At 34.4% G+C, this 19,729-nt stretch overlaps 1 protein-coding gene across 1 annotated transcript; it reads right to left on the minus strand.

The window, feature by feature from the left end:
* Nucleotides 1–7,153: 7,153 nt before the first annotated feature.
* Nucleotides 7,154–18,966, minus strand: LOC144382188 (NKG2-A/NKG2-B type II integral membrane protein-like). Its single transcript, XM_078074158.1, has 6 exons — nt 18,756–18,966; nt 18,276–18,353; nt 17,724–17,777; nt 16,840–16,982; nt 7,501–7,607; nt 7,154–7,265 (listed from the first exon to the last, which is right to left on the minus strand). The coding sequence occupies exons 1-6, from the start codon at nt 18,940–18,942 to the stop codon at nt 7,154–7,156; spliced, it is 681 nt and encodes a 226-aa protein (XP_077930284.1). The 5' UTR covers nt 18,943–18,966.
* Nucleotides 18,967–19,729: the final 763 nt, after the last annotated feature.

The raw sequence follows: 19,729 nt of genomic DNA on the forward strand, positions 1-19,729 counted from the left end.
CTAATCCAGTTAGATGAGAGTTTATTATTGGGTGTACAAAATAGGGAATGGTTCCAGTGAGCTGTTGGGGCAACAATCCTATTTGTCATAGCTTTAAAAGAAAATGGAAAGATAGGAATTAGAAATAGTTTTACCATGATGCAGCCAGGTGTTCATTAAAGTTTTTTTTTTTTTTTTTTTTTTTTTTTCCCAATAGCGATGAACTGTGTTTCTAGAATGGGAGGATCAAGTGCACTACCAATCCTGACTACAATCACATATGCTCTCTTCCAGTATGGCTTATCTGCATTTTCCCTATCATTCTGATCCACTCTGCAAATGTTATCCTTCATGCCTAAGTAGCTTTTACAGTTTCTCCCTCCTTTTCTCTTCTTTTCAAGTGTTCTTTCAATTCACTTACTTTCTCCCTTATCCTTTCTAATCTGTTCTTTAATCGTTCCTTTGATTATTTATTTAAATGTTTTTGTTTTCATTTCTAGAGTTCCTCTTTTTGACTTTTTCAAATTTCTCTGGGTTTTTCCCATCACCCAACCCCCAGACACTAACTTCTTATTTGGTGGTCACTCTGTATCCCTTATACTTTTATTCACTCTGTTTGTACTTTATAATCAATATTGAAGAATTCTGCCATTTTTTTTCTCTTTTTCTTTTCTTCTTCTTCTTTTTTGCATGATTTTCAATTTTTTAAAAGATTTTATTTAGTATTTGACAGAGAGAGACAAGCGAGAGAGGGAACACAAGTAAAGGGAGTGAGAGAGGGAGAAGCAGGCTTCCCACGGAGCAGGGAGCCCGATGCAGGGCTCGATCCCAGGACCCTGGGATCATGACCTGAGCCGAAGGCAGATGCTTAATGACTGAGCCACCCAGGCGCCCCATGATTTTCAATTTTGATCATAGCTTCAAAATCCTATATGGCCTGGGTGGAGAATAACCGCAGAAGTTTTTCTTCTGCAATAATGATCGCTGAAATCTGGGAAATAATTTTGCATATGATAAACTGTACATTGGGATTTTTTTTTTTTTTACTATGAGGAAGGTAATGGCAATGACTGTGGCATGAAAGACTAGAGCTTTATTTTTATGTGCTAATTATATTTGGAGATTTATAAATAAGAAACATAAGATTTTTTAACCCATTTTTTTAGTCTGGAAAATACTATATCCATTTTAAGGGGAGGCAGTCTAAATTGAATCTGCCAAAGGAATACTAATACTAATACCCCATTGTTTATAGCAGCAATGTCCACACTAGCCAAACTATGGAAAGAGCCCAGATGTCCATTGACAGATGAATGGATAAAGAAGACATGGTATTTATATACAACGGAATACTACTCAGCCATCAAAAAATGAAATCTTGCCATTTGCAACAACATGGATGGAACTAGAGGGTGTTATGCTAAGCAAAATAAGTCATTCAGAGAAAGAGAGATACCATATGATTTCACTCATATATGGAATTTAAGAAACAAAAGAGATGAACATAGGGGAAGGAAGGAAAAATAAAATAAGATGAAAATTGAGATGGAGGCAAACCATAAGAGACTCTTAGCTCTAGGAAACAAACTGAGGGTTGCTGGAGGGGAGGTGGGTGGGAGGAAGGGATAATTGGTGGATGAGTATTAAGAAGGGAACTTGATGTAATGAGCACTGGGTATTATATGCAACTGATGAACCACTATGTTTTATCCCTGAATATTAAAAAAATAATAATAATAAAAGGAAAGAAAGAAATAGTTTCAGAGAAGTCAGGGATATAGTGATCAATATGGTAGTTTTCTCCATATATAACTTTCTGAGAATACCCATTAGGTGTTGAACATAACAGCCTTGTTATTCTAGAGCTCAGTCTTAAACATTACTTATTTCAGTACTAAATCCAGAGGAAGATGGTGCCCTTTTATAATTTACTGTTGTTGCAGCAGAGCAGAAAGCGTATTCTTTGCAGGAACTCAGTTCCCAAGAAAATGCAAAAAGGACAATGTTGTGTCAGTCCAGTCTCATGTACCAAATTAATTAATCTGAAAATTTTATTTTCTGGTAATTAATGAGTGTAAAGTTACAGATAAAATAAGAGTTTAGAATTTAAAATGTGTTGCTCTGCCCTTAATTACAACCATTGGTTCTTTGTGGTTCCTCCTAAGGCAATATGTAAATATCTAGCTTTTGTCCCCTCAAATGTTCTGGACTGGGTAAGAATAATAATGGAATCTGAGAGGGGATCAAAAATAATTTTTACAAGAGAGAGCAATGTGATATGAAAAGTTATGACATGTATAATTAAGAACTTACAAGGAGAGGGAAACAATTAGCAGAAGGTTATTTGAAGAAATAATGGCTGAAGCTATTTCAAATTTGTTGAAAAACACCAAGTTAAATTCAGGAAGCCCAGCAAAACCCAAATAAAAAAATAAAACTAAATCACATGTGAGCACATTGCAGTCATACTTCTGAAAGAGATAGAAAATATTGAAAGCAATGAGAGAATAACAACACTTTATATGCCTAGAAGTTCATTAGAAATAATAAAATGTAGGAGATAATACAATATTCATCTCAAGTAAAAAACCCTGCCAACCCAGAATTCAATATCATTAATAGTCTTCCACAACAAAAGTAAATTAAGACATTTTCAAACAACTACTCAGAACATCCATCACCAGCAAGCCTGCAGTGAAAGAAGTGCTTTTGGTGGATCCTCCACTAATGCTCACTCTACCAAAGATTTCCCATGGCTTCTTATGAGTACATGTAAAACATAAGGCACCTTTTTAAGAAGCATGTAGATATGTAAAAATACTTTGGGAGGAAATTGCGAGGTGTGCCACATCAGAATGTTAATATTAAAAAATTTCTTTCTTACTCTTCTCCATTCTCCATGGTAAGAAATACATATGTGTGGATGGGATACTCAACACTGGAAGGAAAAGGACATTCCAGTGTCTTCTTCCCCTAGGCCCCAGTAGGTTCCCCAAATCTAGGAATCAAACAGACTATCTTGTCAAACCTTGACAACCCCTTTAAAAATGTCTTCAAATCCAAAAGAGACAACCATTTATATGTCAAAAGTAACACATTGGATGAGGAGACTGGGATTCTTGACCAATAAGAGAAAGAACAGTAATTGCAACTTGATTTCAAAAATGTCAATGCATGTCCAGAAAGACTTACTCTTGTTTAGTGTCCATACATGACATGTATTGAATTTTTAAAACCCTGTTTTAAAATGTAAATATCTTTTTGCACAACAAGGGAAACAGTCCACAAAAACAAAAGACGACTGATAGAATGGGAGAAGATATTTGTAAATGTCTTATCAGATAAAGGGCTAGTTTCCAAAATCTATAAAGAACTTATCAAACTCAAAACCCTAAGAACAAATAATCCAGTCAATAAATGGGCAGAGGACATGAACAGACATTTCACCAAAATGGATATGCAAATGGCCAACAGACACATGAAAAAATACTCAACATCACTCGGCATCAGGGAAATCCAAATCAAAACCTCAATGAGATACCACCTCACCCCAGTCAGAATAGCTAAAATTAACAAGTCAGTAAAGGATAAATGTTGGTGAGGATGTGAAGTAAGAGGAACACTCTTACACTGTTGGTGGAAATGCAAGCTGGTGCAGCCACTCTGAAAAACAGTATGGAGGTTCCTCAAGAAGTTGAAAATAGAGTTACCCTATGACCCATCAATTGCACTACTGGGTATTTACCCAAATATACAAATGCAGTGATCCAAAAGGGCACCTGTACTCCAATGTTTAGATCAGCAATTTCCACAATAGTTAAAGTATGGAAAGAGCCCAGATTCGTAGATGAATGGATAAAGAAAATGTGGTATTTGTATACAATGGAATAGTACTCAGCCATCAAAAAAAATGAAATCTTGCCATTTGCAACAACATGGATGGAATTAGAGGGCATTATGCTAAGCAAAATAAGTCAATCAGAGAAAGACAATTATCATATGGTCTCACTCATATGTGGAATTTAAGAAACAAAACAGAAGATCAGAGGGGAAGGGGGGGAATAAAACAAGATAAAATCAGAGAGGGAGACAAATTAGGATACTCCTAAGCATAGGAAACAAACTGAGTGAGGGTGGGGAGATGGGGCAACTGGGTGATGTACATTAAGGAGGGCATGTGATATAAGGGCACTGGGTATTACATAAGACTGATGAATCACTGAACTCTACCTCTGAAACTAATAATACACAATACGTTAATTGAATTTAAATAATTAAAAAAAAAGAAAAAAGAAAACTAATGACATAAAAAAAGAATGACAGAGGAACCCAAAAGAAATTAATAAAAGCAGCTAAATATTGAAAAAATTTTAAAAATGAAATGCTAATATCTTTGATGTATATGATAAGTGGTTAAATCAGATGATATTTCTGATGCCCAGTAAAACTAATATATTGTAACAATAGAGATTGGATGGGTGAAAGAAAGAAGACAGTTTTAGAGCTCCAGTTTTCTTGGAAATCAGTCTTTATTGAATAAATTTGAAAAAAATATGAAGATATCACATATAGCAAGAACATCATGTGGTTAGGCTGTATTTTAAGGATCTTCAGGCATTATATTTTTGATTCCTTAGATCAGCCTTATGAGGTGGCTATAGTTATGGTCATCACGTCACAGGTGATGAAAACGAAGCATCAAGTTCTTAAGTCAAAATGTCTAATCTAGTGAATACTTGTCTGCCAAGAGGTACCGTTCAAATAATCTTCAAGTAACTCTGTGAGTAAGATAATATATCTATCATATTTTCCAGGGCAGGAAACTGACCCAAAGCAGTCATGTAACTGACTCACAAGCCTAGAGTCTGCATTTAGAAATTACATTGAAGAGGCCTGATTTCACTGCTGATGTCCTTAAACTTTACCCTGTACTACTTATTCCCATTTGTAAATTGATCAAGGATCCTGGTGCAAGCATCTATATGATGCATGCCAAGCCTCGATCAACTAAAATCCAGCCAAAGCACAAACTGGTTAATGAGAAATAAATGCTTATTTTTCAATGTGAATACAATCTTGGGTTATTTGTAGCACAACTTTAGCAATTAGTTACAGCTACCATTTACATATTATATGAGTTTGATTTTGAATATTCATATAATTTCTCTCCCAGAGTGTAAGGAATCAGTACAGAGAGTATAAAGAATACGTGTAGGGGTGCCTGGGTGGCTCAATTGGTTAAGCTTCTGCTTCAGCTCAGGGCATGATCCCAGAGTCCTGGGATCCAGCCCTGCATCCAGCTCTCTGCTCAGCTGAGAGCTTTCTTCTCCCTTTCCCTCTGCTTGTGCTCTCTCTCTCTCTGCCATAAAAATAAATTAAAAATCTTAAGAAAAAAAAGGATATGTGTAAAAAAGAATATGTCTATATCAAAGAGATAAATGTATATGAAATATGAATTTATTTTGCAAGTAATAATTAAATTCAATCTCTCTCCCTCTTGTAATTGAACTAGGGTAGAAATATCTGAATCAATATCAAATTACTAAATTTGTCATGAGTTCTGGCAATAACTAGCTGTTTGACTCACACAATATCTTTATACTTTTATTCTTGTTTTTTTCATTATTTAGCATTTTATTTTTTGCATCAAAGTATTTTCTAGACTGGGTAAGGGTGACAGAAGTGGGGACTTGGGGAATTTAATAAAACAAGATGTCTTCTAAAATATCTGAAATCCAGGTAAGGAAAACAACACACAAGAAAAAGTAGTGAAGGACACTGGTTATTAATGATTGAGAAAAACAATCTCTACCATTATACGAACCTAATTTTGATAGTGCTATAAGAAAAGTGATTCAGAAGATAGCTGTTTATTCCATTCTCTGAGGATGTGGGACAGATGTGAATAACTCTTATACAGCAACTCTGTGGTTGTTGCATGATAACCCTAAGTGCTTGTTAACAATTGAGTACTCTCAGCTCTAAATCTACTCATCCCTCTGTGCCCTGTTCTCAGATAAGGGAGCTAGATCCTATAAACTTCTCTTCCTTGTCAGCTCACATGAGGTTGAGTTTTGTTGGTAAAAGGCAACGGAGAAACACTGCAACAAAAAAAGCTCTTTTTCCTGGTTTCATGGTGTTTTCAGGCTGTTTGGCGGCTCTGGCTTGGTTGCCACCTGCATGCATCCAGGAAGTCCTGTGTATTCAGCCTCTAGCAAGTTTTTGTTGCCAGTAGCAGTCAAAGTTTCCTGCCCTTGTTCTATGCCTCCCAACAGTCTGGCAGAGGTTCCTCCTGCTTGCCAGTCACAGCCTGAGATCCAACCTCACCAAGTTCATGTGTAGATGATGGAATTGCTCTGTCCCAGGCCAATCCCATAAGCATGTCTGCCATGAAGCTGTATGTAGCCACATTGTCTTCAATGACATCTAAATCCCATCTTCAGAGAGTAGACGTGGCTGCCCAGTGATCCCTCCTTTGTGTACTCTCCTTCAACCCTAAGAAACTCTTCATGATTTTTAATTTTAGTAGCATTTCCTCTTAGTAGGCTTTCCCTTACAAATAGATAATAATTGTTTACATGAATCTTCCCCTAGTTTCTGTCTTCTGACCGGTTTTCATTCTGATTGATAACCACACCACCCTGGGTTGTTCAACTCTTATTTGCAGCCCTTTAAGGGCTAGGACAAATCAATTCATTTGGAAAGATGAGTGGATTGATTACCTTATTGAAGACTTTACAATGACAGTGCTTGATATTATGATGTGCAATTTATCGATAATTTAAATAGCAAATACTAAAGAAATGCATAATATGTACCTGGGCATATATATTTTACATATAAATAAAGATTGAAAAAAAAGTTCTACAACACCAAAGGTGAAACCTCGGGTACAATTTGGACTTGGCATGATTCTGATGCATCACTGTGGATTCATCCTTGGTAACAAATGAAGCATTCTAGTGAGTGATGCTGATAACGGGAGAGGCCATGCACGTGTGCATACAGGGATAATATAGGACAGCTCTGTACCTTCCTCTTAATTTAGCTGTGAATCTAAAATTGCTCTAAAAATTGTATTTGAAAAGATTCTGAGAAAATAATTGTATGGCTTTTGAAGAAATGAGATATATGTTCTTTATAGATGGTGAGATAGCTTAGGTAACTAAAATGCCTAGTGCTTACAAACATATATTTTTAGATCTAAGCAGCATTCAAAAGAAGTTTTGTTTGAGTCAAAGTTGAAAAATGGACAATGCTTGTCACTCTCTGAAGAAACTGAGGACCTGAAATACAGAGAATTATATCTCATTACTCTTAAAAATATAAATCACAATATTTTGAAGAACAAACAATTTATTTAGACTAATAGCTGTACATCTAAATCTGAATATTTCCCATATCATTTTTCTATAGAAACACTTTAACACATGTGTTATAGAATTGTTCACATACTGCACTTATTCTTTGTAAGATTAGTCCTCTCAAGGCATAAAATACAAAAGTTGTCAAGAAACTTACACTTTAGGAAAGGAGGTCGAGTCTTTTGGCCACACAAATGAATTAATATTGGTGTTCTGGGAAACTATACTAATCCATGAAGACCGAATGAGGTGGCTGAACAAACACTATGAGAAAACAAAATTTTTTTAGAAGTCAAATAAGAGCTCTTATTTGAATTTGTAGTAACAAACACAGTTAATTCTTTCTTACTTTATAGAATCTTTCAAATTTTAATATAATATTACACACTGGACATGTTATAAAAATATCTTAGGGGAAGTAAGTGAGGAGGACAACCTGAGAAAGGTAACAATTTCAGGGTTTTGATAATTTATCAAAGGTTAATAATATTTTGTGAAATATCTATTTTTTGAAAAAATTCCTAGAGATTCAAGTAAGAAGAAAACATATCTGTAGTCTTCTTGCCCAGCACTGCTCCCATGCCTCTCTATCTGCCCCTCGGAGCTCAAGGATCCAGAAACTTGTGGTTCTATAATTTGAAGAAGCTGCAAAAGCAATGGTGCTGGTGCCACAGGGGAGACTTGATTAGCATCGGGGAAGGGGGTGAAATAGCTTATTGACTTCTCAGTGCAGCGTGATGATTTTGCATGGTAATGAATGAGGAAAACCCATGTGTGTCTGGAGCAGTTGACAGCCCCGCTTGCCTGGATCTGGGAGCCTGGGTGGAGTTGTTTTCCATCAGACTTGGGGCTGTGACCCAAGAGACCCTAGATCTTGAATGGTGTGACTTCCCACGGACCCTGCTCTAGCCTCTGGAGCCATGACTGCAGATGCTGTCTCTCCAGACTCTTGTTGCGGACTTCTCCAGCCTTTGGGAGCTAGTCAGTGAGGCCCCAAATGACCCAGGGCTCAAAGGCAGGTAAGGGAAGTCTCCTGGCCTGGTCTGGCCCAAGGGGACAGGCTACATGGTCATTAGGAATATTTCTCCTGCACTTTTTCTCAGGTATCAATAAAATTGTTTTCATTCCAGAAAAAAAAAGTTGGAGGTAGCAATTTTCCTGTCAAGCACTGTGACCCCCTTAAATATAATAGGAAAAATACTGTTAGTGAAAGTACAACAGAAGAGTTGACATGAGCTCCCTATACACTCTTGGCTGATGGAAAAAAATATATACACATGGAGAAGAGACCAAGATGAACCCAGTAGAAAGTAAAAGCAGAAGGAGACTTGAGAACTGATGTTCAAGTTGTGAGCACTCCTCTCTCACACTCTCACACACACACACACACACACACACACACATCACATGGTAGAGGGTGGAAGCCCTACTGACTTGCAGTTCTGGAACACAGTCTTTTAAAAAAAACTTGCAAGTAACATCTAAGCTACAAAATCACAAGGGCAATCCCTAAGAAAGTAGGCTAAAAGAATAAGAATTTGGAAATACCGAACAAAAATATTAGCAGGCAGATTATAGGGGAGAAGATCCAGCAGTAAAGTGTATGCAACTTATACAAAATATAAATCTAAGAATATGAAATAGAATGCATGTTTACTAAATTATACTATCAAAAGTATCTACCTAAAAGATTTAAAAAAAAAACATGAAAAGAAATGGCAAATATCTTCTACACTAAGGGAATGTATGGGTCAATATAAACTTCTACTGGGATAAGGTATTGTATTTACTAGAAAAAAGTATTTTAAGTACTGTTTATAAATATATGGAAATTAGAAAGAAAACAGTTCAGATAATTAAATTAACATATGATGGCAGCAATATAGTAAATAGGAAATATCAATAGAGAAATAAAACTATATGAATAAACCACAGAGAAATTCTTAGTTTATCATTGTATACCTAAATGAAATTCACTAAATGGGCTCTCCAGAGAATTTGAGATACAGTAGAAAAAATTGATGAAATTGAGGAAAGAATAACAGAATTTATTCATCTCATAAAATAAGAAAGAAAAAAACAGAAAAATTGACAGAGTTCAGAAACCTTCAAAACAGTATCAGGAAAACCAGCATAGTTCTGGGGTGCCTGGGTGGCTCAGTCGTTAAGCGTCTGCCTTTGGCTCAGGTCATGATCCCAGGGTGCTGGGATCGAGCCCCACATCGGGCTCCCTGCTCAACAGGAAGCCTGCTTCTCTCTCTCCCACTCCCCCTGCTTGTGTTCCCTCTCTAGCTGTGTCTCTCTCTGTCAAATAAATAAATAAAATCTTAAAAAAAAAAAAAAAACAGCATAGTTCTAAATACAATTTGAGAAGGAGAAGATAAGCAGGGGGGAGGAAAGCAAAAAAACAATCATAAGTCACAATGAATGAACAACTTCTTAAATATCATTTTAAAATATTTATGGACCACAGAGACTCAGCAAACTAATAATAGAATTAACACATAGAAATCCACAACTCAATACTTAATGAAATGACTGAAGAACACATGCAAACACAGACAAAGAAATACTCCTGAGGGAACAAGGTGGATCATGAGAGACTCAAGTCAGTGTGAAAATTATGGAATGGGTAATATAGCTTCCACCTGGCATTGAGCCCCACATAGGGCTCTCTGCTCAGCGGGGAGTTGCTTGTCCCTCTGCCCCCACTCCCCCTGCTCATGCTCTCTCTCGAGAGAGAGCCCAGAGCTTCTTATTCCTTTGTCTTATCAATGTTATCCCCCTCCAGTTGGAACCAGTGTCCCCCATGGAAACAATAACTTAAAAATATGTCCTGGGATGCCTGTGTGGCTCAGTTGGTTAAGCGTCTGCCTTTGGCTCAGGTCGTGATCCCAAGGTTCTGGGATCGAGCCCTGCATTGGGCTTTCTGCTCAGAGGGGAGCCTGCTTGTCCCTCTGTCCCCACTCCCCCACTCATGCTCTCTCTCTCTAATAAATAAATAAAATCTTAAAAAAGAGGAGAAAAGTGGGACCGCATTAAACTAAAGAGCTTGTGCGCAGCAAAGGAAAGAACAAAATGTTTTGAAGGACAATGTACAGAACAGAAGAAATATTGTAAACTATATATCTGATAGGGGACCAGTATCTAAAATATATAAATAGCTCAACCAATGCAATAAAAACAAAGAAAATAATCCAATTTCAAAAATGGGCACAGGGCTGAGTAACATTTTTCTGAAGACGTAAAAATGGCCAATAGGTATAAGAAAGGTACTCAAAATCGCTAATCATCTGGGAAATGCAAATCAAAGCCACAATAAAATGTCACCTCACACCTGTTAGAATTGTTTTTTCCAAAAACATAAGCAAATATTGGTGAGGATCTGAAGGAAAGGAAATCCTTTGGAGGAAATGTAAATTGGTGCTGCCACAATGGAAAATAGTACAGCTTTTTTTCAAGCAATTACAAATAAAAATACCATTATATTCAGTAATGTCACTCCTACATATATATTTAAATACTGAAATCATTATCTCAAAGGTATACTGCACACCCATGCTCATTGCAACATTATTCACAATGGCCTAATTATTGAAGGAACCTAAGTATCTGCCAACAGATAAGAAGGTGTTTTATACACACACACACACACACACACACACACACACACACACACACACACTGAAATATTATTCAGTCATGAAAAAGGAGATCTTGTCATTTGTGACAAATGGATGGACCTTGAAGGCATTATGTAAGTGACAAAAATCAGACAGGTAGAGACCAATACTGTATGGTCTCACTTACATGTAGAATCTGAAACACTGAACTTGTAAAAACAAAGAGTATAAGGCTATTTACCAAGGACTGTGAGGAACGGGAATTGGGGAGATGTTTAAGAATACAAAGTTACAACTAGTACATAATAAGTTCTGGAAGTTTAATGTACAATATAGCGATTATAATCAGCATTACTGTATTATAAACTTCAAAGTTGCTAAGACTAAATCTTAGCTGTTCTCAATACGCACAAAAGTGATAAATAAGTAACATGAGAAAGATATTATCTAAGATTACCATAGTAATCAATCAGTAATACATAAATGTATCAAATGAACACATTGCATGCCTTAAATTTACACACTGTTATGTCAATTACATCTCAGTAAAAACAAACAAAAGATTTTTGTTATACCCACTTACTACAAGGAAATAGCTTAAGAATACAGCTAAGACACCAAAGAGGAATTAAAATGGAATACTAAAATAATATGTTTAATACAAAAGATGTCAGATAAGGTGGAAGAAGGAAACAAGACAGAAACATAGAATGAATAGCAAAATGGGAGACCTAAATCCAACTATTCCAATAATGACATTCATGTTAATTAAGTAAATATTCCAATCAAAAGATAGAACTTGTCATACTGAATTAAAAAAAATAATAAGATCCATCATTATGCTTTCCATAACACACACATTTTAGATTCAAAGGCACAAAGAGGTGAAAGTAAAAGGATAACAAAAGATCTACCCTACAAACAGTAACCCCATAAGTAAGCACAAATGGCTGTTCTAATATGAGACAAAGTAGCTGTTAAAGCAAGAAATATTATTAGAAATTAAAAGAAACATTGCAACACGTTAAGACTGTCAATATGAGATGAAGATAAAATAATTATAAACATACAGTATTCACCTAACAACAGAACCCTCAAACACATGAAATAGAAACTGACAGATTTGGAAGGATAAATGAACAATTCAATGCATGTAATTGGCGATTTAAAAGCTCTTCCTTAAGCAGTGAGAGAACAGCAGGTCACAAAATCCAGAGGCTTATGGAAGACTGTAAAAGCACTAGCAACCAGCCTGACATACCTGACATACATAGAAATTATTCTTCTAGGTCATAAATAGGGATCAAACATTTAAAGGATGGGAATTTTCAAAGTATATTCTCCAAAGACAAAGGAATAAATTAGAAGCAACAATAGAAAGAAATGTGGGAAATTTCCAAACATGTGGAAAAGTGATAAACTTCTGAAAAATTTACAGTTCAAAAATGAAATCTGTGAAAATACCTTGTACTGGATGATACTAAACTGAGAATATATCAGACTTTTAGGGTGGAACTAAATGGGTGTTATACGCAAACAATGAGTCATGGAACTCTACATCAAAAACTAATGATGTAATGTATGGTGATTAACATAACAATAAAAAATTTTTAAAAACTAATGATGTAATGTATGGTGATGAACATAACATAATAAAATAAAAATAAATAAATAAAGAAATAAAAATAAAGTAGTGTTTAGAGACAGTTCATAGTTTTGTCACTTATACTCAAAAGGAAGAATGTTATAAAATGCATGATCTGAGTATCTTCCCTCTCAAGAAGCTAGCTGTACAGAGAAGAGCCAATTAAAGTTAGAGAAGAAAGAAATGATAAACATATACTTAGCTGAAAGTTGATCGTGAAGTATGCACAGTAGAATAACTCATGGTAGCTCCAAATGGATCAATACCCAGTATCCAAGAGCATTAGCAATAACATGGATGAATACACTGCAGTAGAATCAGACAACAGAACAGCAAGGAGCACGGACAATTTACAAATTCAGCTATATGGATGAAACACACGTTCAGTTTCCCCTGGAAATGCCAAAAATAAAATATGCATACTGTATGATTCTATTTATGTAAATGTTTATAAATGGAGGTGAGAACATGAAAGGGGCATTTTGCAGAGCTGGTAATATTCATTTTCTCATTCATATGATGGTGACACTTGAAAATTCAGCCAGCTGTTGGCATGTATTGCATGTGCAACCATCTGTATGGACATTATACCACAATAAAATTACTATAATAGAATATTATGAAAATATGCAAATATCTTTAAAACTAGACATAAAATTGAAAAAAATCCTACCAAATACAACTTGTGAAAACCAAAGCAAAAAGAAATAAAAATATCAGAAGTGTCTTAACTTCTACTATAACTTAATCTGTAATTCAGATAGCTTTTCATACTCAGTTACAGAATATTTAGATCCTTATGAGTAAAGAAAAATGAAATACCAATTAAAAACCAAAAAGAAACCCTTTCTACCTTATAAGGTAGAAAAAAGGGTCTAACAAAATATGTGTTGTGTACATTTTCTTGGAATAATAAAAAAAGGAAATTACATGTCAGTGGCAATCATAAACTGATTCTCACAATATATAAAAATAATGGACTATGACATAAGTGGATTTACTGAAGCAATACCACGTTGGATTTACATGTGAAATTACATAAACTTAATCTGTCACATTAGCAGAGTAAAGAAGGTCAGATGATGTGATTTCTCTGATGCAGAAGGCAACTGATAAAACTAATTTTCATTCTTAATTTAAAAAAATTAAACTGATAGAAATAAAAAGTAAACATCCATGCAAAGATCTAGAATAGATATGATAACTCTGAAAAAGAACTAATACAAATGCACTGTTTACAAAAGGAGGATTTTTAAAGTATAGATTGACATAAAAATACATACAAGATTAAAGAAACCGAGGAGAAAGAGCAAAGTTAATACCTACACATATATGGAATGCAGATTTCAACAAAGATGCAAAGTCATTCTGTGGAGAAAGTATAGTCTTACAACAAATGTTGTGGAAACAATTCAGTATCAAATGAAATTAATAATATATACCTTATACTATGTACAAAAATGCTAAACATTGATCAACCATAAGTATAAATAATAAACTTTCAAGAAGATGTATTAGAAAAAACACCTGACCTAAAGTCGTGCAGTGATTTCTTAGAAAGAACGACAAAACATGACCCATAAAAGAACAAATTGATGAAGTGTAGTTCATTAAGATAATGTCTGCTCTTTGAAGAAAAAGACAAGTCATAGACTTGAGAGGAAATATTTACAAATCATACATCTAATAAAATAGTTGTTGCCAGGATGCATAAAGAATTCTCAAAATACAATAGCAAAAAGTAAAAATATAACCAAAATATTTCAAGATAATTTCACCAAAAAGCATATATTGATGGCAAATAAGTACAGGGAAAGATGCTTAACACTATTAGTCTTAGGAACATTCATATTAAAACCACTACATATCAGAATTCCTGTTCCAGCAAGATAGAGAGGATATACTGTTCCCTATTCCGTCCACCAAATACAGATAAAATACCTGGACATTATATACAAAACAACATAAGATTCAAACAGGTGATGAGAAAACTGACAGAACTGGGCACCCCAGCTCCAAGGAATGACATGGCGGTGAATGCCCTGGAATTTATCTTTTATCACATAGCTCAGACTGGTGAGCAAACCACAGACACCAATGGGTACAGACAAAAGTCCCCAAAATGTTTTTTTTCTCTCCAGTCAAAATAATGGAAAAAATGCATGCTAGAAAGACAAAAAAAATGTAGAAGCTAAGTGTATTATTTCAATCAAAAATCATTGACTACCTAGCAAAAATATCACTCAGGAAAGCAGGGGAAATCAAGACAGTCTGTGATAAAGGAAAACTAAGAAAATGTGTCACCACCAGATGCACTCTGAAAGAACTGCTAAAGGGAAATATCTAAACAGAAATTAAATGATAACAGAAGGAATCTTGGATCATCAGGAAGAAGGAGACAACCAAAGAAAGGATAAAACTATCATTAGGTCTCATGAATTTGCTTCACCTCTTGTATTGTCTAAATTGTTTGATATTTGAAGCAAAATCATCAGTTGAAACAAAATTATAACATCCATGTGATTCTCAATATAAGTAGAAAACATTTAAGACAAGTCTAGTAGAAATGAGACACAGTAAAGGGACATCAAGGAAGGTAAGGCTCTACATTTTAGTCAAAGTGCTGTGGGTGGTGACAGACTGTGTAGACTGATATATGTGTATATAATTATTTATACAGAGATATCTCATATCTATATTATTTACATAAATCAGATTAGAACACATATGGCCATATATCTAACTTTAAATGTATAAAGTTATGTATGAAGAAAAGATCTACTTTGTTGTAAATTATGCTGCATCAATTAGGTCATGATGTAGAAAAGTGTAACCTTCACTTTTATCTCCCAGGCTTATAAACACAGCGTCACAAAAAATAAATTCCAAGTGGATCATAAACCCTAACTAAAGGTTAAAAAATAAATAAACAAAAAAAAAGGTAAATCCAGGAAAGTAATATAGGAAATTATATTCATGAATTTTGAGTAACTTCTGAAATAGGTCCAAAATAATCACTAACACCCCAAATGATAAATTGGACCATGATAATATTAAAATTCGGATCATTAAAAGACTCCAATAGGGGAGTAAAAATGCAAGATACAGCTATTTCCATCTCATAAACCCAAAAAAGTGCTTGTATTTAAAACACGACGAGGACTTCTAAGAAGACAAAAGAAAACACCATTAGGAGAAATGAGCAAAAGACACACTTGAACTCTTTTTATTCTCACCAAAGAGAATATCCTAATGACTCACAGCCCAGAAAAATGATACTGTTATATAATCACCAGAACTTAATTGTATTCAATTTTATGAGACTACAGAGTTTTGGATCAAGGGACTATTTGTACAATGTGTATTTACACAATACACTAGATAAGTGTAGGGATAATTTAATATATTGAAAGACACACATATCTATGACCATGCAGTTTCATACTAATGCTTAGAAGAAAATGTATTATAATTATATGTAAATACAATTATAATGTTATATTTATACATTATTTTATTATGAAAAATGCAATATTTACATTCTAGAAATATACCATTTACAATGTAGTTATGTATAATAAATTATTATAAATACAATATGTGGAAAAAGACATAGAAAAGGCCTTTCATTAAATAATTATTCATAATATCCACACACCAAAATGGAACTAAATTTCTGAGAACAGATTTTAAATGTCATATTCATATAAGGCAGCAGCAGTGAAAATTCACAAAATATAGACAAATGCGATAATACAGTTGGATTACAAATATGAGAGCAAAAGGAGACACACATAAAAATGCATACTGCACGATTCCATCAATATAAAGTCCAAAAATAATTGAAGATATTTCACATTATTAAAATTGGCAGGGTTAGAAGAGACTCTAAACTTATCGTTCATGATCTGATTTGTAATTGTGTGCTTCTATTTTGTGATGATTGTGCACATTCATATATTTAGTTTTCTTGATGTGTTAAAAAAAAGTAAGGTTATTTCAGGTAAAAGAGCATTTACTGAAGTATGGTTTTCTTTGAAAAGCAAGAACTGGAAATTATAAAATATACATTAAAAGTATAAAAATATAAATATCATAGAGTCAAACAATGGAATAGTAACAGATTTTAAAATAAACAAGAAATATGTACAAATATATGGATGAACTCTACAAGTATAACATTAAATGACAAGCTTTTAATAAAATCTGGAAACATTTGAAATCTCACCATTTCCTCTTCATCATCCAGGTGGAACAGTTTAGAGCTGTGAGAAGCACAGGATGACCAGCTCTCATTCCATGATTTTTTTTCAGTACCAATGTAATAGCAATTGTTGGAATATGTAATCCACTCTTTTGGACAATGACATGCTGGAGAAAGATTATGAGATATTATCCAAAAGGCTTTGAATATTAAAACTTGCAAATTTACAACTTGCATATGTATACACAAATGTGTATACAACACATCAATTTACCCTCACAAGCTGGCAAAAATAAAACAAAACACACGCACACTCCTAGAAGAGTCAGCCTTCCCCCCCCTAATTTATGTGCCCATATGAAGCAAACATACAAAAATGTCCATCTCTACATGTGCCCTGAGTCATTGAACAAGACCACTTTTTTGGAATTGCATAAGGATTTATCTCTTATTGTGTTATAGCATGAGGAAATTTGAGGCCATTGGTAACAATGAGTAGGTGACTTTATTTTATTTTATTTTAAGATTTATTTATTTATATGAGAGATAGCATGAACAGGAGGGGCAGAGGGAAAGGGAGAGAGAATCTCAAGCAGACTCCATGTTGAGCATGGAGCGGACATGGGGCTCAATCCCAGGACCCTGAGATCACAACCTGAGCCAAAACCAAGAGTCAGACACTTAACTGACTGAGCCATATAGGCACCCCCGGTATGGTGATTTTAAATGAATATTTCCTCATACTGTTGCATAAAACATAATATTCTCCTATATTCATTATTTCTGAAAATTTATTATGCAATTTTCTAATTCATTTTCCCCAAAAGCATCTATTATCATCCTTGTCTAGCTTAAGATAGAGATAAAATATAAATTATCCTAATATCATTTTGAAAATGATGTTATACCTTTCTGGGTCTTTGTTTCCGAGGACGTTTTGTTCTGCACCAGTCCTTCAGGAACTAAAAAAATTAAGGCAATCCTCATAAAACTTAATAAAACTTAATATTACACTAAATAAATCACTATGATTTGAGTTTCTTAGTTTGAAGTTTGGTGTATTGTTTAGAATGAGAAAACTCTGTAATAAAATAGATTTTACCCATAAAAATTGAATAAATAATGAACATGTGGGCAAAGATAATTCCAAAAGTTTAAAGAACCGATCTCACAGTCTTTTACAATATTTGGTTTAACCCATCTCAAGAATTAATTTGCGTATCTCAATTACGTCTCTCCTATAGCTTGCATTTGAGTTATGAAATCCGAATATATGTGTAATACTCTCTGTAATTATTCTGTTATGTCTACTTTTGACAAATTCAGAATAACCATTCCACACTTAGAGCAACATGCATTAAAATGAGATAATACAATTCCATAATACTGTGCAACATTTCGAGGCACTGATGATCATTAAAGTGAAAAATTCCCTTGTAGTCATTCAAACACTTACTTACAGAGAATAACAGCTATTGTGACCACAGTGGACATCAAGACAAGGCAGATGATTCCCAGGATCCCAGCAATGAGCTTCCCTGGACATGAAGGTACATAGTAGGAAGAGAAATGAAAATTCTGAGAAAGGATGGATGGAAATAATCATTTAGGAAATTTACATACAAAAGACCCAACAACGCACAAGGAATCACATACAAAAATTTGGACCCCAAACCTGTAACTACCATTGTAATCTTCTCTCAGAATATACCATTACATTTGCAGTAAATATATTACCCCCATGAGATTGGGTAAAGACCACGGATTATAAAACTTGAATAAGGTTTGTCCTCAGATTTCAATTCCAATACCATATTCCAGCTCCAAGCTCTGATCCTCACAAATGAAAAATATGGGAGATCATTCCTTACTCATTCCCTACACCCCTGCACCCCGACTGCACATCCTAGAACCGTTAGACGATGTGTGTATTGTTTTACCTTTCCACGGGTCATTTTTGACATTGCCTTGAAGATCCTGAGAAGCCTTTTGAAGATTTAATTCTGCGTAGGTTATTTCCTGCTCAGTTACTGAAATGGAACTTTTAGTGCCCTTAGCCTTCATTTGATGTCTTTTTGAGCCCTTAACCTGATTGAGTTCTGCATAAGTAACTCCTTGGTTATTCATCTCTGCAGCTGAGTAGTGTCAGGCACAGTGCTGAATGGGACCGTACTGAAGGACTTGATGAATAGTGTACGTAATGACAAGATTGCTAGGACAGTCACACTGGGTGGAGTGTGTGGTGAGTGATCGTACTCATTTGCAGTTGGACAATGTAAAATCTGGTACTAGTTACCTTAGAGCTTTAAAGAAGGGTTTCATGATAGAATAAGTGGTTTTTACAATGATATTCTGTTTGACACAATAGTATTGATTGGAAAAATGTAAAGCAATAAATTAGTGAAGAAGAAAAGAATTCATGAATGATATTGTCCTTATTAATGTAAGGTCAGATTCCACAGAAACATGTCAACATTATTAGAATAGCTGGGTTAATATTAAAATGCTGTGTTAGAAAATGCTGCACCAATTTTTTTGACAAGTTTTAAATGCATTATTGGTTTAAAAAATTGAGTCCCCTAGATTAGGGAATACTAGTTTTTGAACACATAGGAAATTCCTGTAGTAAATGACTTTTTTTGGGGATTTAGATTTTTTTACTAAAAGGTCATGTAGTGCAATCAAGTGGTCTTTATTTTGAATAATTGTGGAGCTGTGAGAAATCATTAAATTAAAAAAAATATTTTATATGTTGAAAAATGTTACATGACACAGTAAACTTATCCAAAACTGAGCAATAATGAAAACAAAAAAAACAAAAATCATTTTTTAAAAGTATTTATTTCACAACAGAAATTGACAACTGATTTAATGGTAAAGATATGAAACCATAAAATGATAGATAAAAGTGTAG

This window comes from Halichoerus grypus, chromosome 6 (assembly GCF_964656455.1).
Source record: "Halichoerus grypus chromosome 6, mHalGry1.hap1.1, whole genome shotgun sequence".
Lineage (NCBI taxonomy): Eukaryota > Metazoa > Chordata > Mammalia > Carnivora > Phocidae > Halichoerus > Halichoerus grypus.

Bases quoted from the DNA above. Each gene is read 5' to 3' on its own strand.
- LOC144382188 (XM_078074158.1), bottom strand. From the start codon at position 18,942: ATGAATAACCAAGGAGTTACTTATGCAGAACTCAATCAGGTTAAGGGC. The intron at 18,354-18,755 runs GTAAAACAATAC...CTTCATGTCCAG, and splicing joins CAAAAATGACCCGTGGAAAG to GGAAGCTCATTGCTGGGATC. The intron at 7,608-16,839 runs GTGAGATTTCAA...GTTTTCTCATAG, and splicing joins TGGATGATGAAGAGGAAATG to TGTTTGTTCAGCCACCTCAT.